At 42.6% G+C, this 15953-nt stretch overlaps 1 protein-coding gene across 1 annotated transcript in view; it reads left to right on the plus strand.

Moving 5' to 3' along the window:
• The window catches only part of nav3 (neuron navigator 3), a 36469-nt gene extending 21120 nt beyond the window's left edge, over positions 1 to 15349 (plus strand). The window contains exons 13-22 of the mRNA XM_072674065.1: positions 2718 to 2815; positions 3133 to 3228; positions 4494 to 4662; positions 5582 to 5817; positions 6099 to 6256; positions 6392 to 6463; positions 7613 to 7809; positions 8367 to 8485; positions 9182 to 9385; positions 11304 to 15349. Of these exons, the coding sequence (XP_072530166.1) occupies positions 2718 to 2815; positions 3133 to 3228; positions 4494 to 4662; positions 5582 to 5817; positions 6099 to 6256; positions 6392 to 6463; positions 7613 to 7809; positions 8367 to 8485; positions 9182 to 9385; positions 11304 to 11423 (1469 nt within the window). The 3' untranslated portion in view covers positions 11424 to 15349. The remainder of the gene's footprint in view (positions 1 to 2717; positions 2816 to 3132; positions 3229 to 4493; positions 4663 to 5581; positions 5818 to 6098; positions 6257 to 6391; positions 6464 to 7612; positions 7810 to 8366; positions 8486 to 9181; positions 9386 to 11303) is intronic.
• The last annotated feature ends 604 nt before the right edge of the window (positions 15350 to 15953 follow it).

Raw genomic sequence — 15953 nt, forward strand, 5'->3', positions numbered from 1 at the left:
TAGTACTGAATACTTACAGTACTTATTACTTACTAAGTAAGACCACAGGACAGGTCACTTGCTCAGTACTTACTATTCATACCACATAAAGACTCAGTACTCATTACTTTCTCATTACTCATTACTAATTATTACTCAGTACTTAGTACTCAGTATTCACAATAGCTAGTATAATTGAGTTGACTTTATACAAAATGAATGAATGAATGTCTATTCTGAACAAGTACTTACTCAGTTTAAGGAATCAGCACTTAGTACTTAAACAGTACTTCAACGAGACCAGTAGTTAGTACTCTCTCCAATCCCAGTACAGGTATTACATCAGAGCTCAGCTTAGCTAGTACTAATACATAATTCATACCTTTTATAGATGTTAGATGTACTCAGTAGTTACTCAGTACTTGGTACAGATGCTACATCAGAGCTCAGTGTTTAATAGCTGAGTACTACTCAGCTTAATACCTAGTACTCAGTACTTAATACTCACTGATTGGTACTTGTTGTAGATATTACAGTAATACTCATTAAGAACTACATACAGGAGTTCAGGACTAGTACTGATTTAGTACTTACTGCTTAGTATGAAATACTCAGTGCTAAGTATTCCTACTGCAAAAGTACTGAGTACACAGTACTTACTCCATATTTATCAGGGCTTGGTACTTACTGCTGTTTCAAGTATGAATTCTTTATGAAATCCAGTACTTAGTACTGGTACTACGCAAGAGCTCAAAGCTTTGTAGGCTGCTTATTTAAATACCTAAACTGATACCACATAAAAACCCTCCGAACTCTCTGCAGTACTTCCTGCGTAATTGTCCAGTACTTAGTATTCCCTATATAGTATATAACAAGAGCTGCTAGGCTAACGATGCTAAAAAAACACTAGACTTGGATTGTCACCACATGTCCATGTATTCACTTCACATTCCACAGAAGTGTTATTTAAGGTGTGTGTGAGTGTGAGTGTGTGGCTCTGCAGTGTGTGTGACGGGGTTGCAGTGAGAGAGAGAGAGTGTGTGTGAAGACGGTAGAGTGAGCTCAGTGGAGAGTGAAATGGTGAAATGGGGGGAATTTGAATGCGGCGGGCGTCTCGAGCACGTTTGTGCCCCTGGTAATTTAAAGTACTGAGCGCGGCGCTTGCTCGCTCGCTCGCTCACTCTCTCTCTCTCAGGACTTTTGGGGGGCTGCTTAATTGATGGAGGGGCGAGCAGGAGAGCGAGGGCGTGATGGCGGGGAGGCTGTTATCGCTCTTCAGCAGAGCACCATGCTAGCAAAGCGTCCGAATACAAAACAGACAAGCTCCAGCTTAGCACGTCACACCAGCACTCAGACACTCAGAGCTGGAGAGCGCTACACACACACACACACACACACACACATGTATATGAAGGCTTGTGTAAGATACTTTTTACAGATACTTCTGTACTTAGTACTCACTCAGTAGGTACCGATACTGTAAAAGTGTAAAGCTCAGTACTTTGTATTTACAGTAGCTAGTGCTACAGTGCTAACACTACCAGTGCGAATACTCAGTACTACTCAGTACTTAGTAGGACTCTTAGTACGTAGTACTCAATACTGGGTTTAGTACTTAAAAGAGTTCTCTAGCAAAGACCAAAGTTCTGTATAAGACCCATGTGGATGCCTAAAGGGTTCTTTACCCGGTTAAAGGGTTCTGGATACAGATGAAAGGGAGTCCTTTTGAAGAAAGGGTTCCACTATAGGACCCCATTTGAGTACTGTATTGGAACCATGTCTAAATGCATATAAAAGCTTAATACCAAGTATGTACTGAGTACTGAGTACTTACTTAATACCAAACACATCACTAGATTTTATCAAAATAATTAATAAAATAGTAAAGTACTGGGTACAAAATAATCAGTACTGGGTAAATACTTGGTATTAAGCTTTTATATACATTTAGAAATGGTTCCAATACAGTACTCAAATAGGGTTCTATAGTGGAACCCTTTCTTCAAAAGGATTTCCGTTTATGGAGCCAATCCATTATAAGTCCCAACTAGTGATGTGTTTGGTATCAAGTAAGTATTCAGTACTTAGTACTTAGTATTCTCAATGTCTAGTATGATTGCGTTGACTTTATACATAATACTTAGACTTTGAATATCTATTCTGAACAAGTACTTACTCAGTACTTCAACGAGACCAGTAGTTAGTACTCTCTCCAATCCCAGTACAGGTATTACATCAGAGCTCAGCTTAGCTAGTACTAATACATAATTCATACCTTTTATAGATGTTAGATGTACTCAGTAGTTACTCAGTACTTGGTACAGATGCTACATCAGAGCTCAGTGTTTAATAGCTGAGTACTACTCAGCTTAATACCTAGTACTCAGTACTTAATACTCACTGATTGGTACTTGTTGTAGATATTACAGTAATACTCATTAAGAACTACATACAGGAGTTCAGGACTAGTACTGATTTAGTACTTACTGTTTAGTATAAAATACTCAGTGCTAAGTATTCCTTCTGCAAAAGTACTGAATACACAGTACTTACTCCATATTTATCAGGGCTTGGTACTTACTGCTGTTTCAAGTATGAATTCTTTAGTACCTAGTACTTAATTAGTATATAGTACTGGACGCTATTAGAGCTTAGTACTGAGACTGTAGTAAGTAGGAGGTAATTGGTGAGTACTTAACGGTTCTCTGTAAACCCGACCGTCGTCTTTCCGTCCGCAGATCTGCTCCTGGATGACGGCTTCGAGGGCAACCTGCGGAAGGAGGGCCGGAGTGTGCGGATAGTCGTCACGATCTCTGCCGGCTCCAACAGAACCAAAGTGAGCAGGACCAGCATGTTGACTTTGATTGAACATGGACCACTGTCATGCAAAAACCTCCTATCTCCAGAACAGCAGCTTTACAAAAGGAGGAAAAAGCCTTCTGGACCGTCAGTGGACGGTTTTATAGCGTGTCTATTGGTCAATCTGTCAGATTCACATAATGGAGAAAAATGGAGATACAAGGTTCTCGCACAACAGGGATGTTAGATCTAGTACTTATTAATTATAATAATAAATTAGTTAAAGTTATGCCTTGTACAGTAAAATACTCAGTACCTGCAGTACTGTAACTGATACCTGTCTGAAATCTGCAGGCGATGCAGAGTCAGGAGTATCTGATTGGCTCCATCGGCGTCAGCGGGAAAACCAAGTGGGACGTGTTGGACGGTGTGATACGGCGGCTGTTCAAGGTAAGTACACAGTATTTATTATTAGCCGGTACTGAATACTGCAACATATAAGCGCAGGGTTTAGATCTGATGCTGTGTAGTTAAGTCTTCAGTACTTAAGTACTTACAATACATACTCAGTAATTAGTACTATAGTAAAAAAAGAGTGTAATTAGTGTTTACAGTACACAAGAGTACAGTCCATAATACTTACTCTGTAATAATCATTTCATTTAGGAGCGCAGTACGTTATACTGGGTAATGAGTATTTACACTACATGAAACTTTGGTAGTCAGTACTTTACTGACACGCACAAAAAACCTCAGTACTAAGTATCAAGTAGTATCACTAAAGATTCAGCTAATGTTAAGTCACTAGATGAATACTTATGAAGACTACTACTTAAGTAATGAGCTCTTATAGTACATAATACTTGCTCAGTAATTTGTTACTCAGTGTTTGTTATACCTAATACCACAGTACATAATACGAACGTAGAAGGACTATAGCATGTAGTAATTACTTTTACATATTTAGTATTTAGAGCACATAGAATGATAATATGCAATAATTACTTTGACATATTTACTATTTTTACTACATAGGTCCATAGTATGTAGTAATTACTTTTACATATTTAGTATTTATAGCACAGTGGACTATAGTATGTAATAATAACTTTTACATAATTAGTATTTTTTACATAGGTCCATAGTATGTAATAATTACATTTACATATTTAGTATTTATAACACATAGGACTATAGTATGTAGTAATTAAATTTACATATTTGGTATTTATAGCACGTAGGACCATAGTATTTAGTAATTACTTTTTACATATTTGGGATTCATAGCACAGTGGACTATAGTATGTTATAATTACTTTTACATAATTATTGTTTATAGCACATAGGACCATAGTATTTAGTTATTACTTTTACATTTTTGGTATTTATAGCACAGTGGACTATAGTATATAATTATTACTCATATGAAGCCTGAGTAGTTATCGCTTACTCAGTACTTTCTACTGCTAGCTCTTATTTTGTACTTAGTATCAATTTAAGTGTAATTAAATTAAAGCTTAGTTATTATTGCAGACTAAATATGTGATATTCCATAAGTACCTAATACTCACTACATACTCAGTACAGATACTTTGTAATTGTAATCATTGTAATTATTGTCATAATAATTGTAATCAATACTTAGTACATAGTATTCTTAATAGTGCAAACTGTAAAGTATTCATGTTACTGGTGTGTGTGTGTGTGTGTGTTAGGAGTACGTGTTTCGCGTGGACCCGTTGACGAGTCTGGGCCTGAATTCGGACAGTATAGTGAGCTACAGGATGGGGGAGGTTATCCGTTCTCATGCCGCCGAAGTGCCTGAACTGCTGCCCTGTGGATACCTGGTGGGGGACAACAACATCATCAGCGTCACTCTGAAAGGTCAGCCACCCCCCAACATGCACTTGCAGGCTGAAGTGTCCCCACAAGGGGGTGCTATTAGCTCTCCAGTAGGTTGTAGTGCTTTCTAAGAGTGGTGCTCTGCATCAGTGACACTGCGAGTCCTTCTGATAACAAGCGCATCAACACAAACTGAAGAACCCTCATTCTGGAACCCACAGCTTCATTGGATTTGCTGCGATGGTAACATGTCTGCTTACTTGTGATGTTTTTGAGAGGCTGGAACATTAGCATAGCTAGAACACAGGAACTAGTTAGCCTAGTTAGCTCTAATAGCCTTACGTGTTTGAGTTAAGTAATGCAGTATCCAGGCTTTTTTTCTCTATAATCGGCTAAACGTCTGAGTGACGGATTATTAGAAACATTCAGAACGCAATCTTCTCTTTACCAAATAGATTTGATTTATATTATTATATAAACAGACCCATAATCAGACCCATAATCACACCCATAATCAGGCCCATAATCACACCCATAATCAGGCCCATAATAATGCCAAAGTCTTCTCATTCCCTGAACCGCCTCCACTACAGTTACAGTGATGCAGTTAATTAACATTTTTACTAATTACTGCTGAGATTAATTATAGAGTTAATTACCTGCTATCTGTCCGTGGAGTATCACCGTTGAGCTGCCAACTTGTGTTATGTCTTTATTGAGGGGGTTATTAAATTCAACTATTTTAATATTACTCACTCCTGAAATCCTATCTCTACTGAACTGAGCTATATATATATATATATATATATACAAATACATCAATCAATCAGTCAATCAATCAGTAAATAAATATAATCACATGTACAATCACACATACAATTAATATATATATATATATATATGTGTGCATACAATATATATATGTAAATATATGTAAATGACCACTCCCACCTGTGTGCAGGTGTGAGGGAGAGCAGTATAGATGACCTGGTGTTCGACACCCTGATCCCGAAGCCGATAATGCAGCGCTACCTGAACCTGCTGATGGAGCACCGCAGGATCATCCTGTCTGGACCCAGCGGCACGGGAAAATCCCACCTGGCCACCAAGCTGGCCCATTTCATCATCAACAAAAGTGGCCGAGAGGTGACCGACTCCAACCTCGCCTGCTTCAACGTCGACCAGAAGTCCAGCAAGGTGAGTGGGGTGGAGGAGGTGGAGGAGGTGGAGGAGGTGGAGGAGCTAGAGGGGGTGGAGGGGGTGGAGGAGCTGGAGGGGGTGGAGGGGGTGTTTTAACCCTTACATATCCACTGTTGTTTTATTCTCGATTACATTTAGTTCACATTTCAGAACGAATTACAGACTACAGTCTTAATGTAATTAATTAAACAGTAATGTTTATATATTCAATATTTAACATTTCTCTGTTGCCTGTGTGTGTGTGTGTGTGTGTGTGTGTGTGTTTTTATCAATAACAGCAAGACCTGCGGCAGTACCTCTCCACTCTGGCTGAGCAGTGTAACTCTGAGCACAGTGAGGTGGAGCTCCCCCTGGTGGTCGTTCTGGATAACCTGCACCACATCGGCTCCCTTAGCGACATCTTCAACGGCTTCCTCAACTGCAAATATCACAAATGGTAACAAACAAACAAACAAACAAACAAACATGCATTCTTGATGTTGGTAAACACCTGTTTTTGTATATGCAGCTCAGCAAGTGTATTTAACCGTGTGTGTGTGTGTGTGTGTGTGTGTGTGTGTGTTTTCTACAGTCCATATGTGATCGGAACGATGAACCAGGGCGTGTCCTCCTCCCCGAATCTGGAGCTGCATCATAACTTCAGGTACAGTCAGTTACAGTCCTGTCGGAGGAGCTGATCCTCATTTACAGGATACACACTCTCTCACTTTATTATAAGTGTACAACTGTACTGATGTATGTTATTATTTATTAATATTTGTGTTGTTTTATTTCTATTTTAATTTCTACATTCCACATCTACTGTTAATTTTGCCATGATAATAATGCCACTGTTATTCTTATTACCCTTTTAAATGACTAATAATAGTTAAATAATAATAGTTATAAATAATTATACTATACATAATATATACTACAAATAATAGTTTCTATTTATACAATATTCTGGCTTATTTGACTGTTTTCTTGTTATCATTTTAACCACATTAAATGAATGCTATAATATTGCACTTCATCATTATCATTATTATTATATTTCATTATTTATTAACAGATTTCTGTCATTTTCTATAAACCCAGACACAGATAAACCCAGTAAAACAAAAAAGTTTCTCCACCCGTTTCAGTCTGAGATCTTTGGCAGGACTGGATTGGTTAAAAATATTAAAATACAACACACATTATATGTCCAAATGTTTGTGGACACCCCTTCTAATGAACACATACAACTACTTTTAAGTTGCACCCATTGCTGACTCAGACAGCTTGTCTAGCCCCTGTAGAGAAGTACTGCAATAGGACAGAATAGGACTCTCTGGAGCAGATCAACATCATGAACCTATTGGCACTGTGCTGCCTAATGCCAGGCGTGGGCTAGAGGGGTGTATATAAAGCCCCCCAGCAGCATTGAGCTGTGGAGCAGTGGAGGAACTGTGTTCTCTGGGAGGATGGTGGTGGAGCTCCATCCTGTAGTATTTTTAGATGGGATTAGGTGGGGTGGTGATTATCCATCCAAGATCCTGACCTCACTAATGCTCTTGTTGCTGAATGCAATCAAACCCTCACAGCAATGCTTCATCCTCCAAAATCTAGTAGAAAGTCTTCTTCTTTGGACAGTAGAGACAGTTACTCCAACAGAAGCAGGATCAGCTCTTTTTAATGCCCATGATTTCAGAACAAAAAAGTGAATAATGAGCAGGTGTCCCAATACTTTTGTCCGCACAGTGTATGAAGCCTACTTACATAAGAAAATGTGGTGTGTGTGTGTGTGTGTGTGTGTGTGTGTGTGCAGGTGGGTGCTGTGCGCGAATCACACGGAACCGGTGCGTGGGTTCCTGGGTCGATTCCTGCGGCGGAAGCTGATCGAGATGGAGATCGATAAGAACACGCGCAGCAACGAGCTCATCAAGATCATCGACTGGATCCCCAAGACCTGGCAGCATCTCAACGGCTTCCTGGAGGCTCACAGCTCCTCTGATGTTACCATAGGTAAAACACATACATACACACACACACCAATGTGCCAAAACATTATGACCATCTGCGTGATGAAGGAGAAATCAGTACTCATGGGACCAGACCACCTTCTTCCATCACTCTGAAGTCCAGCTCTGCTGGTGGACAGGGGTCGGCATGGGCACTCTGACTCGTACCCCTCTTGTGCCGCAGTAGCCCTTCTGTCTGTTCCACCCAGGCGGAGGGATGATAGTTGGTGGTCTGTCACATCTCGGACCGTCATCGGGAAGTTCCCACCACTGCTGACTAAGAGCCCCCACAAGCCTTGGAGGCGTTTGGGAGACGCTCCAGCGGTCCAGACATCTGGACATAGGGTTCTTCGACTACGAGAACCGACTGCTCAGTTAGCATCTAACAGAGACCCCAGACCATCACACGCCGCACTGAGGGTCAGGTGTGAGGGTCTTAATGTTTTGGCTCATTGGTGTGTATCTGTATATGTATCTGGTTGTTCCTCCCCAGTCCGGTGTGTGTGTTAGTGTGTGTTAGTGTGTGTTAGTGTGTGTTAAGGTGTGTGTTTTCCACTTTAGGTCCCCGGCTGTTCCTCTCCTGCCCGATGGAGGTGGACGGTTGTCGGGTTTGGTTCACTGACCTGTGGAACTACTCTCTGGTGCCGTACTTACTGGAGGCAGTGCGTGAGGGGCTGCAGGTAAACACACACACACACACACACACACACACAGATAGATGCTATGGGATTGCTTGGTGGTCGCTATGGTTTTCCAAGTGGTTCTTGGAAATGCTGTTACTTGGCCGTTGATATGGTATCCCTGGCGGTTGTTGCGGGATTGCTAGGCAGGTGCCATAATGTTCCAAGTCGTTGCTATGCTGTTGCTAGGTGGTTGCTATGGTGTTCCATGTGAAGGCTAGAATTTTGCATCACAGTGTCAGTGAGAGGGGTCACATCAGTTACTCAACTTCCTCTGTATGAATTAAATTAAATGTAATTAAATTAAATTAAAGTTTATGTAAGTATTTATATATATATATTTATTTATATTTATTTATTTATATTTTAAATAATTTATTATATATTTATATTATTTAGATTTATTTAAAAACAAAACATTTACCAAAAACTCACAATTATAGAGTTAACAAAGTACATTGTTAGTTGAGCTAATTATTTTTATTTTAATTATTTTATTTATATTATGATTGTTGTTGTTGTTATTATTTGATACTTATATTATTGAATAAAACACAAAACATTGCATTGAAACTTAAAAGATAAAAGTAATTTTAAAGTAGCAATGAATGATAAAAGAGTTTTTGGAGTGCTTATTAATAATATTGATAATAATAATAATAATAATAATAATTATTTTTTTCGTTTGTGCTGCAGCTATATGGTAAGCGGGCAGCGTGGGAGGACCCCTGTAAGTGGGTGATGGACACCTACCCCTGGAGCGCCGCTCTGCTGCAGCACGACGGTCAGACCCTGCTGCAGCTGCGGCCGGAGGACGTGGGGTACGACGGGTACAGCTCGTTTAAAGACGGAGCGTCGTCCAAACAGGTGTCCCAGAGCGACACGGAGGGAGACCCCCTGGTAAACACTCAGCCTGCACTCTCGCCCTGCTCTCACACACTCACTTCTTTCTAATAAACTGGCCAGTGAAGGAGTACAGGGTAGGTGTTTCTAATAAAGTGGCCAGTGAAGGAGCACAGGGTAGGTGTTTCTAATAAAGTGGCCAGTGAAGGAGCACAGGGTAGGTGTTTCTAATAAAGTGGCCAGTGAAGGAGCACAGGGTAGGTGTTTCTAATAAAGTGGCCAGTGAAGGAGTACAGGGTAGGTGTTTCTAATAAAGTGGCCAGTGAAGGAGTACAGGGTAGGTGTTTCTAATAAAGTGGCCAGTGAAGGAGTACAGGGTAGGTGTTTCTAATAAAGTGGCCAGTGAAGGAGTACAGGGTAGGTGTTTCTAATAAAGTGGCCAGTGAAGGAGTACAGGGTAGGTGTTTCTAATAAAGTGGCCAGTGAAGGAGTACAGGGTAGGTGTTTCTAATAAAGTGGCCAGTGAAGGAGTACAGGGTAGGGGTTTCTAATAAAGTGGCCAGTGAAGGAGTACAGGGTAGGGGTTTCTAATAAAGTGGCCAGTGAAGGAGTACAGGGTAGGGGTTTCTAATAAAGTGGCCAGTGAAGGAGTACAGGGTAGGGGTTTCTAATAAAGTGGCCAGTGAAGGAGTACAGGGTAGGGTAAGATGAGCTGGATCAGGTGTGTCAGTAAACAGGAGCGTGAGCCGTCGCCCCAGTCTGTGTTTACTGTAAACAAACAGGCGGCTCTCAGAAACAGCCTCGTCCTCAGAGCAGTAAAGTGAGGCGAGCGCGATTGTCTGAGGCTCTGCGTCGTTTCCAGCTCGCAGTGTTTAAATGTGAGACGCCCCGCTGGAGTCTGGGACTGAACCGTCAGAACCGAGCGCCTCCCACGGGGCTGAGGGAGAGAGGAGGCGGCGGATTCTCCGGTTTGTCCACAGAGCCGGAAAATAAACACAAACACAGAGGCTCTCAGCTGTGGAGGCTGTTCCCTTTATTATGTGGATCAGTGTGTTTCCTTTCAGCCACTTCAAGATAACACTGTGTGTGTGTGTGTGTGTGTGTGTGTGTGTGTACATAATCTCTTGTGGCCTCTTTATCAGAAACCCCTCCATTGTTGCTCCTGCTGGTGTTGGTTAGAGACCTTAGCCCATGTGTTCATGCATAAGGCGTTTCTAATAAAGTGGCCAGTGAGGGTAAGCCCAAGGTAGGTATTTCTAATAAAGTGGCCAGTGAGAGGAAACACAAGGTAGGTGTTTCTAATAAAGTGGCCAGTGAGTGGAAGCACAAGGTAGGCGTTTCTAATAAAGTGGCCAGTGAGTGGAAGCACAAGGTAGGTGTTTCTAATAAAGTGGCCAGTGAGGAAGCACAAGGTAGGTGTTTCTAATAAAGTGGCCAGTGAGTGGAAGCACAAGGTAGGGGTTTCTAATAAAGTGGCCAGTAAGTGAAAGCACAAGGTAGGTGTTTCTAATAAAGTGGCCAGTGAGTGAAAGCACAAGGTAGGTGTTTCTAATAAAGTGGCCAGGACATCCATAGTACAGTAATGCCCCCTCGTGGACAAAAAACGGTTCTACAGGAACACAGTGCAGTAATCTGTTTCCTCCACTTGGTGGAGCCAGTGAGACAGTACTCTGATATTTATCAGTGGTATTGATCATGTTATTGTCATTTTATTGATGTTCTTTAATCAGAATGATTTATAAACAGTTTATTAAAGATCTTCTCCTGTTTCTCCTCCTCGTTAAATCGAAACAGCTGCAGAGATTAGAAGGTGTCCAAATTCTACTGCAATTCTACACAGCTTTACATTAGTACACAGTAGTGTAGTGAAGTGTGTGTGTGTGTGTGTGTGCTGTAGTGTGTGTGTGTGTGTGTGTGCTGTAGTGTGTGTTTCACTATGGTAATCTCTCTCCCTCTCTCTCCCCCCTCCCTCCAGATGAATATGCTAATGAGGCTGCAGGAGGCTGCTAACTACTCCAGCGCTCAGAGCTGTGACAGTGACAGTGCCAGTCACCATGACGACCAGCTTGACTCTTCCCTGGAGTCGGCCCTGTGAGCCTCGCCCACCCACCCCCGGAGGAGGCGGAGCTTTAGCCTTCTTCTCATTGGTTTACCGGAGGTAGCAGATCGGAGCGGCTGCCGGACCTGAGTGGACGGAGTGAGAGTCCACTCTGGCGCCCCCTGCTGGGAGAGCAGAGGGTGAAGAGGCGGAGGCGAGAGAAAAGTGGCCAGTGCACACACTGACGGACGCTGGTGCAACCTGCCATTTAAAAACAAACAACAACAACAACTGGAAGTTCTGGTTCCTCTAGGCTCGGCCAGTGTCCTCCATTCTAACTCCTTAAACCCTCGGCCGATCCGATCCGCCCATCCGTCCTGGACGTTCCCGTACGTGTTCTGTTGGAAGTAACCGTTGCTGGGTAACCCTGCGTCTGCCAAAACAACAACAACGATTGGCCGGGTCCAAAAACAAGAGCTTTTACAGAGTAACCCAAGTGTTGTTAGCATGCTCCGTCGTAGGTCGGCTTCCCGAGGGTTCTGAAGCATCTCGGTTCACTCTGGACAGAACCAGTAGTCACTGTTCTTGTGCTCCACCCCCCAGTATAACATTCCTGTGATGCACGTTCTCCAAAACAAAGACTTTCAAGTCCATCACGTTTTGCCAAAAGGGTTCTTCATAGCCGTTAGGTTCTCAAACTGGTACACAGTTCTCCAATCTCCAAAGGTCCCACCTTTATGGTACCCCAGCTGGTCCACAGGTACCCCAGAATGGTCCTCAGTACCCTCAGACTGTCCATAGGGTAAAAAACACAACTCCTGACTTTAGCTCTAGCCCTATGGCATGGGAGCTGAATTGGAGAGATAGCACATGTGGACCGTCCCTGAGAGTTCTAGGTTCTAGACCCATTGGGGTCCTCAGATGGTTTTACAGGGACCCTCAGGCGGCCCTCGTTTTTGGTCTGTCCCTACGGTGTGCAAGTTGGGTTGGAGAGACAAAGATGTGGCCCCTCCCTGAGGTCCTTGAGGTCCCTGTGGATTGGTTTGAGAACCTCTGCTATATTTAACCCGCAAGGGTTCTATGACTTAGTCTGTGACACAACCATAGTATATCTGGTGCTATCTAGAGCCATTACATAAAAAAGAAGGGTTTGTGCTGGTTCATAGAGCCATAGAACCATTCAAGCGGAACCATGACCTTTGATTAAAGAACCCTCAGAGAACGTCTTGTTTTAGGCTGATGACGTGATGTTGATCCAGACTTTTGGACTTTTGGGTTCTGTTGGGCCCGTTGCCCTCCTTTTACACTCTGGTGTTCCTTTTCTAAGGGGCCGGTGGTCCCTGCTAGGTTGCGACGGTGAGGCCGTTTACCCCTTTTGCACTCGTTCGTTTCTCGGATTCTTGACCTTCAAAACCAGCGCAGCCAAGGACCAACAGGAGGGTCTTCAACAGCCTGACGGCGTCTGCTGGCCAATGGTGTGTCAGGGTCTTTAGGGTTTAGGGGGGTTAAACCACTTAAAGGTCACATCCACATGCTTCATTTGACCCCTTGAACCCCGAAGAATCCGACACACCAAGGCAAACGTCATTCTGGTGCCTACAGTCCGGCTCAGGCTGGTCCTTGTCTGCGCTGATTCACCAACCGCCAACAATTAATTGGCCAAAACAGCGTCCACTGACGCATCCATTGACCAACGTTCACCTTGGTGTGTCGGGTTCTTAAGAGGGTAAAGGGTTTAAACCACATGCATCCCAATGAATGCCATTGAACCCCTTAAACCTATAGAAACTGATACCGCAAGGTGTAGGACCTTCTAGCAGACCCCATAAGTGTCACCATAGCCCGGCTCCAGCCGGTCCGTGTCTGTGCTGATTCTCCAACCTCCAGAGTTGGTTCCAGGACCAACTTGAGACAGACTATGGGCAATGGTCAGCCACAATGTTCTCCAACAGCCGTCCGTTGGTCAGCATTCGCCCTTGGTGTGTCAGGTTCTTAAGAGGGTAAAGGGTTTAAACCACATGCCATTGAACCCCTTAAACCTTAAGAAACTGATACCGCAAGGTGTAGGACCTTCTAGCAGACCCCATGGGCGTCACCATTCTCCAACCTCCAGCACTTAATTGGCCGACGCAGAGTTGGTTCCAGGACCAACTTGAGACAGACTATGGGCAGCGGTCAGCCACGATGTTCCCTCTAACAGCCTGACGGCGTCTGTTGGTCAGCATTCGCCATGGTAAATGTCCGCTAGCGGATCCCATTGTTGTGTGTGGCTGACCATCAACCATAGTCTGGCTCTAGCCGGTCCTTGGTCCCAACCACGGACGCTCACCTATAGCCTGACGTGCCCACCGGCCAAAGCTCGCCTTGGCGTGTTGGGTTCTTCAGGGGTTTTGAAGGTGTAATCCAGAGGTGCCCCAGTAATTCTACACCTCCACCTGCTTTATTTAACCCCTTAAAGAACCCGCAACACCAAGGCGAACGTTACTGACCATTGCCAACGGCCTGGCTCCAGGTGGTCTTCACCACTTATTTGGCCAAAGCAGTGTGACCATCTGAAGGTTGACTGTAGTCAGCATCCACTGCTGACCTCCTGGTTCTCCTTGGTGCATCAGGTTCTTTAGGGGTTAGTTGTCTCTTCAGTTTACCATGGAACAGCTAGGGGGCGATGTGCTGAACTGTGACCTCAGTGGATGTCCCGGTGCTGCCGCGGTGCCATCGTTTACTCTCTGTTCACGCCAAACCAACAAAGCACAAGCCTCGCTGTGTGTGTCATTTCTACTGTGAAACCCTCACACACACACACACACTCTCAGTACACTGCCAGACCAACTGCGACGCCCCCTACTGTCATCCCTTAGGTTCAACAGCAACAGCAGAAGCTAAAGCAGTCCAGTGTGGTGGGGTTTGACTCGGAGGCCACACGGGCGTGCAGTTCGCGTCCTCAGCAGAGCGCCGGCCAGTGTTGTGGACACTGGGACAGCGTGGGAGGACGAGGGGGACAATGACGAGCACGGGAACTCGCCTGATTATTGGTGCTTTTTTGCTGCCTTAAATGTGCTGAGCCGTGGCAGACGGTGGGACCGGCCCGTGTTCCTCTCACTGGAGAACTGATGACGTTTCAAACCACGTGTCCCGAGAAAAGCCACGTCCTCATGCTTTATTTTTCTTACCTGGACAAGCGAGAGTGAAGGTCTGCAGCGTAGCGAGACGGCCTGCATGTAAAATACGCCAGAATATGTGATTATCAGTGTGATCCCAGCTGAGCTGGGCTGAACTGACCTGACCTGACCTGAGATGAGATGAGCACAAATCTGACCAGTTGCTTGGCTAGCATGCCTGTTTCTGTTGTTCTGATTTTTATTTCTGGTGTCTGTGTGTGTGTGTGTGTGTGTGTGTGTGTGTGTGTGTGTGTGTGAATGTGAGTGTGTGTGAATGTGAGTGTGTGTGGGTGTGTGTGAATGTGTGTTTCGCTCTTAGCACCAGCTCGTGTGCAAGTCATCCATCGTTGTTTTTGGTTGAAATTGTTGTTTGTAAATATTCGAGTCTTGCACAGTTTCTCGATGACGTTCCTCACCTGCTCTCCTCGCCTCACAGTGAAGCTCCAGTGTTTTACAGAAGATTAAAAAAACAAACACACGTATTTTTAACAGCTCCAGGGTTCAAAATCGTGAATCGCTCAGCCAGTCGGTTCATCATCTCCAACACAAGCTGGACTGCACCAACCACACCTTCCCAGCAGAAACCACCATCTGATCCAAATATCTAATATTCTCTGTTTATTATTGATAAACACGTCAGCTCCTTTCTGAAGACTTCTGTCGTATTAAATCTGAATTAAATCTAAACAAAACAATTTGAATTATTTCTTAAAATAAACAAAACAATCTGCATTATTTCTTAAAATAAACAAAACAATCTGCTTTATTTCTTAAAATAAACAAAACAATCTGCTTTATTTCTCAAAATAAACAAAACAATCTGCTTTATTTCTCAAAATAAACAAAACAATCTGCTTTATTTCTTAAAGTAAACAAAACAATCTGCTTTATTTCTTAAAATAAACAAAACAATCTGCATTATTTCTTAAAATAAACAAAACAATCTGCTTTATTTCTCAAAATAAACAAAACAATCTGCATTATTTCTTAAAGTAAACAAAACAATGCTTTATTTCTTAAAATAAACAAAACAATCTGCTTTATTTCTTAAAATAAACAAAACAATCTGCTTTATTTCTCAAAATAAACAAAACAATCTGCATTATTTCTTAAAATAAACAAAACAATCTGCTTTATTTCTCAAAATAAACAAAACAATCTGCTTTATTTCTCAAAATAAACAAAACAATCTGCTTTATTTCTTAAAATAAACAAAACAATCTGCTTTATTTCTCAAAATAAACAAAACAATCTGCATTATTTCTTAAAATAAACAAAACAATCTGCTTTATTTCTTAAAATAAACAAAACAATCTGCTTTATTTCTCAAAATAAACAAAACAATCTGCTTTATTTCTTAAAGTAAACAAAACAATCTGCTTTATTTCTCAAAATAAACAAAACAATCTGCATTATTTCTTAAAATAAA

The sequence above is a fragment of the Salminus brasiliensis genome, chromosome 2 (assembly GCF_030463535.1).
Source record: "Salminus brasiliensis chromosome 2, fSalBra1.hap2, whole genome shotgun sequence".
Lineage (NCBI taxonomy): Eukaryota > Metazoa > Chordata > Actinopteri > Characiformes > Bryconidae > Salminus > Salminus brasiliensis.